The sequence below is a fragment of the Narcine bancroftii genome, chromosome 7, assembly GCF_036971445.1.
Source record: "Narcine bancroftii isolate sNarBan1 chromosome 7, sNarBan1.hap1, whole genome shotgun sequence".
NCBI classification, from domain to species: Eukaryota; Metazoa; Chordata; class Chondrichthyes; order Torpediniformes; family Narcinidae; genus Narcine; species Narcine bancroftii.
In genome coordinates this window covers 135,679,579-135,685,444 of record NC_091475.1, presented here as the reverse complement: position 1 = coordinate 135,685,444, position 5,866 = coordinate 135,679,579, and the positions used below count along the sequence as shown (strand labels likewise).

At 37.4% G+C, this 5,866-nt stretch overlaps 1 protein-coding gene across 1 annotated transcript; it reads left to right on the top strand.

The window, feature by feature from the left end:
• The first annotated feature begins 2,540 nt into the window (after positions 1-2,540).
• LOC138740032 (probable G-protein coupled receptor 139) lies at positions 2,541-5,415 on the top strand. Its single transcript, XM_069892476.1, has 2 exons — positions 2,541-2,736; positions 4,505-5,415. Exons 1-2 carry the CDS (start codon positions 2,541-2,543, stop codon positions 5,413-5,415), a joined length of 1,107 nt encoding a protein of 368 aa, XP_069748577.1.
• The last annotated feature ends 451 nt before the right edge of the window (positions 5,416-5,866 follow it).

Below are 5,866 nucleotides of genomic sequence, written 5' to 3'. Positions count from 1 at the left end.
CGTGCTCCACACTTTAATAAAAAAAGAATAATTATTACAAAATTTTGTTATATTTTCCAATGGAATACAGCATCTCATTTCCATGTGCCATCTTTGAATACTTAACACAGTTTCATTTTTCCACATAATAGATAAACATTTTCTCACCACAGCCAATGCTAATATTATGAACACAATCTGAAGTTTATCTAATTTTAATTCCAAACTCAATTTTTTAATATATCCCAATAAAAATACTAAAGGATCAAATGAAAGTTTAAATTTAAATAAACCTTCCAAAAATTCCATAATTCTACTCCAAAAGAGTTTCACTGTCTTACACAACCACACTGAATGTAAAAAGAACCAATTTTTTTTACCACATCGTAAAAACAAATCCAAAGAAATAAATCCACATTTCCTTAAATTCTCAGGAATTAAATATAGCTAATGTATAAAATTACAATGAACTAATCTGTATCTTACATTCACTAATTTAGTCATACTATCTTCACATACAGTCATACAGTCATCTTGAGAAATTGAAATAGACAAGTCCCTATAAACATCTGGTTTAAACATTTTATGCTGGAATGAAGCATACATCTCTCATATAAACCCTCTTTTATCTCCTTCAGTAAGTGAGCTTTCAAATCTGGTTCATCTGGGTAACCTTAAGGTACATCGAAAGTTATCTAACAACAAAGCTCGAATCTGATAATAAGTAAATAGCGTATTCAAAGAGATTCCATATTTTTTCTTCAGTCTGTGAAATGAAATAAATAAAATACCCAGCTTCACAACAACTCTCCACCAAACTAATACCTCTCTGTTCCCAAAGTTTCAAAAGTTGATTTAAAAATAAAAAATCTTATTCTGTACAAAGGAGTTTGAGCCAAAATTTTACATTCAGTCCCTATACTATAATTTTTCTAATACCATAACTCCATTAAAAGTTTCAACATGGGTAAATTGTAATTTTGCAAAGGCTGAGGGTTTCATTTATCAATAAATTGCTCCATTCTTTGTTCATTAATCTGAGCTATTTCAGTTTTAGCCCAAACCAAACATTGATCTGTCTCAAACATTCTATTAATAAATTTTAGTTGTGCCGCTTCATAATAATTTTGAAAATGAGGTATTTGCAATCCTCCTAAAGCATATTTCCAAGTTAATTTTTGTAGCAACTCCCTTGCTAATTTACCCTTCCATAAAAATGTCCTCACTAATGCATTCAAATCTTTAATAAATTTTCTTGGAAATCAATTGAAAAAGATACTGTATACAGGGAAGAATATTCATTTTAAATACAATTTACTTGCCCTATCATAGTTATTGGCATATCTTTCTACCGATTTAAGTCATATTTCATTTTAGTCAATAATGGCAAATAATTCAAATCATATAAATAATAATTATCATCTACAATAATTCCCAGGTATTTAATTTTATCAGACCACTTAAATTTTGCAATCTGCTTACAAGCTGAATAATCTGCCATTACTAAAGGCATTATTTCACTCATCCAAATTAACCTTTTAACCTGACAGTGCACCATATTGCTCCAGTCACACATGAAGACACCCCAATGATTGCATAGCTTGTTGTAAGTATATTTAGATGTCATCTGAAAATAAATTTATTTTATATTCATCTACATTCACCTTAATCCCTTTAATATTACCATCAGGTCTAATAATTTGAGCCAACGGTTCAATAACCAATGCAAATAAAGCTGGTGACACCGCTGTCTAGTCGATCTACATAATGGAAATGAAGAAGATATTTGCCCATTTGTCACGACCCTAGCTAAAGGACTTTTATATAAAGCTTTCACCCAACTAATAATGATAATTTAAACAAAAAAAAACCATTCCACTCATCAAAAGCCTTCTCAGCATCTAAAGCAACTATAATAGGTTGGTCGGGTTGCTCCCAGGAAACATTAATGAAAGAAATCAACTTTACAATGTTATCTTCAGAATACCGGTTCTTAATAAAACCAGCCTGATCTACATGAATCAAATCTGGTAGATACTTAGCCAATCTATTAGCTAGAACCTTAGCCACAATCTTGTAATCCACATTCAATAAAGAAAGCTGTTTATAAGATCCTACTTTTAATAAATCTCTATCCATCTTAGGAATAACTGTAATCAGTGCTTTAGTAAAAGAGTCTCCAATTGACATCTGGTTACAACCTGAATCCATGGATAGAGATGTCAGCATGCGAATTTTGGTATGGTTGATGGCTCTTCATTGGGAAGTCCTTGCTGTTGCAGTCCACTGAGGGAAGGTGTTCAATGACAGGAATACCAATCTGACCCCTGTCTCTACTACATAGAGGAGGGTATACAGGGACCATTGGGTGTAGTTCATGAACTCTACAAATTTATACCTGAAGTGTTGCTTCACCATAAGGAATCTTCTGGGGCCCATAACTGGAGTGAAGGAGAAAGTATAGGTGTAACTGGCAGACACGGGAATCGGTATGGGGGAGACGATTGGCGAGAAGGAATTAGCGGAGGAGGGATTAGAGGAAGGGGTGACCCCGACGCATAATGGAGAATGGTGGGAAAGGTATGTCCGATGTGAGATCACATTTGACGAGGTACAATTTGCGGAGCATGATATGGTGGGCGCTGAGGGCTTCTGTGGTGATTGGTGTCGTCATGGGGAACACTGTCCTGGTTACGTCTGGAGATAGGAAGGGGCCACCAGATGTATGGCTGAAAGTTGAGTTAATTGCAGTGATAGGTAAGATGTTAAATTTCATTTAACAGCTTTGAACAAAGAGGAAATGACAAATAAATACTTAGGTTAAGAATCCTCGGAAATGTTCGAAAATGGACGGAGCCAAATGACAACGCTGCCAGATGAGGTGATCATGTCTTTCTGTAGGAGAGGGACAGACGATTCGAGTTGAACGGGCAATTTCTATGCTCGGAAGGGTTGATCTTCAATTGGACTACAAGATTCAGCTCGCTTCCGAAAAGGATGCCCCCCTTTTTCTTCAAAGGGGATTCTATCATTCGTTTGAGTATGTTACTGTCCTTGGAAGTTAGTGACTTTGTGTAAGCATTTACTTTGTTAACTACTATGGCTGTGACGATCTTTTTCATTTCAGGATGCGTCCAACAATGGTTCAGTTTGGATTGGAGTGGAAGTCTATTGTCCGGGTTCTTGTCGATGGGATTAGGCCGAATAATAATTCGGCACATATTAGATGGGACGAAGGGATTGATTCTATGCGGTTTTATTTTATGGTTCTATGGTCCTGCCTGTACCTCATTTCCTAAACACGTGCTTAGTTTGACGAAAATTAATATGTAATATTCACACTGTTGGAAGTTGTTGACGGCAAGCATCCCTTCATTCATGCAAAGAATAAGGATTTTTAACACCTTTAAAATGGTGACAAACAATGTGGAAATTATTTGTTGACGTTACTCCATGACCAGCAAATTTATTACAGGAGGGAATGATTAAAAATAATTCACAGTAAGTGTTTGTTTAATGGGCTGTGCCTGATGTGCCAGACGATCCTCAGAGGAATTTTCCACTTTATTATAAATGTTTGTGAACCCACTCACTCTACGCCTGAGCGGGGGAAAGGTTTGGCAACACGAGGAGAATGGGGTATCCAGCAATTTATTACATAGCGAGCATTTACTTTCCCTTTCTTGCAGCGGTTGGTATTCCTGGTAAGGTATTGGAATTCCATTCCGGAGTTTGAGTAAAGAGTTGGCATGGACAGATGTGTTTGTTGCAACGTGTGGTTCCTCTGTTCGCGATCTTTGTTTCCCAGTTGAATAGTCGGGTTGAAATCCGCCCGACCTGACGAGTGTTTCCGAATGTTCAGGCTTCAAGCATCCGATATTTTGCGCTACTTATATCTATTATTTGACGTCGGGATTTTTTTCCAATTAATTTAATGCTAATATTCACGTTCTTCCATCATTTTAATTTCTCCTCATTGTTGGTCTGAATCTGAAAGGATAAAGTCCTGTATTTTAAAAAAAATTACAGCCGTTCGTTCAATGCTTATCTCTACCACTCAGCCCATTTGTATCTTATATAACAAATGAGAACACTTTCTTAGATATGTCTAGAATGGTTCTTGTTCTGTTTCAATGTAAGGGGAAAATTCTCTCCGTTTTCCCCTACGGTGTCCTCTTTCGGCAGTTTTAGCATCTCTGGTTGCAGACGACAAATAATCTTTCTGAGCCCATTTTGTTCCCTTATCAATGTTCCCATCATTTCAATGATGGACCAAGCCTCGATGACTGAAGCGATCAACCGCTCAGCGGTCAGTACACCGTGGTCATTCTAAGACGCTGGAGATATGCCGGCGCACCTGTCATTTGTCCTGCGTTATCTTCCATGTTGTGCATCGGCGGAGCCTGAAATTCTAGTCTCTAATTCTAAGCCATCCAAACCCAATAGGATATCAAAAGAAGGAGATCTCTAAGGCATTTCAAACCTGGCGCGCTTGAACTAATGATATTTTTCTCCCTTTTTGCAGTTAATTTAATAGCGATTGTCATTCTCTCTCGGGGAAAATGTGGACTCTCCAAATGCATCACTCGCTACCTGGTAGGGATGGCAGGATCTGATTTAATTAGTGTGGTCTTTGGTGTTGTCGTGGATCAGATTAACAACATCTATGTTTATGCCACCTCTTTACTCCTAACTCCGATATGCGCCATGATACTTGTTCTGAGGCTTGCAACCATGGACTATTCCGTTTGGCTGACAGTGGCGTTCACGTTTGATCGCTGTATCGCAATTTGCAGTCAAAAGCTGCGGGAACGATTTTGCTCTGAGAGAACAGCGACTGTAGTTATAGTAATTGTGGGAATAGGCTGTTGTGCGAGGTGCCTTCCATATTATTTTGCAGTGGAACCCTACAGCACCATTAACTACGTGCCATGGCGCTGCGTCTTTAAGGCTGAATATTTCACTTCATCCTTTTGGAAAAGATACCAGTTGTTTAACAGTATTGTCACTCCCTTGTTGCCAATTGCTTTAATGGTATTCTTCAATGCTTTAATAGTCAGTCATATTTTAGCTGCAAACAGAGCGCGTCGGAGATTCCAGAAAAACAGAGACAATCAGAGGGAGACGGAGGTGGAGAATCGGAAAAAGTCGATGATTTTGTTGTTTGCTCTATCAGCCAATTTTATTTTATTGTGGATACCCTTTGTCGCATATACCACAAAATGGCAGGTTCAAAATTATTCTTACACAGACAAATATTTGAACACGCCGACATATATTCTGCAACAATTTGGGTTCATGTTACAATTTCTTTGTACCTGTACCAACTCGTGCATCTATACACTGTCACAGAGGAAATTCAGAGAGGAGCTAAAGAATGGAGGGAAATATTTCTCTACATTATATGGACAGCTGTGTAACAAAATGCACGTCTAACTGCAACATTAGTTGAGCTTTTATCCGTGAAAATTAAGATAGGGGATCAAGTGGACCATGAGGAAGGCTATCAACTCTTGCACAGAGATCTGGGTCAGCTGTATAAAGGGCAAATGGAATTTAATGTGGACAAGTATAAGTTGTTTCACTTTGGGAAGAAAACTATCCTGTATAGGACCTAAGTTATTAACTTGTGGAGTGAGATAGAACAGTGAGATCTGGGAATACAGATACTGTATGCACTTCCTTGAAAATGACAACACATGTAGATTGGGTGTAAAGAAAGCCTTTGGCGCATTGTCCTTAAATCAAAGTATTGATTGCACGAATTGTGATTTTATTTTGTTTTATGGGACATTGGTGAAGCCAAATTTGGGATATTATTTGCAGTTTTGGTTACCTACTGAGAAGTAGGACAATAATAAGATTAAAAGAATGCAGGAAAAAAAAA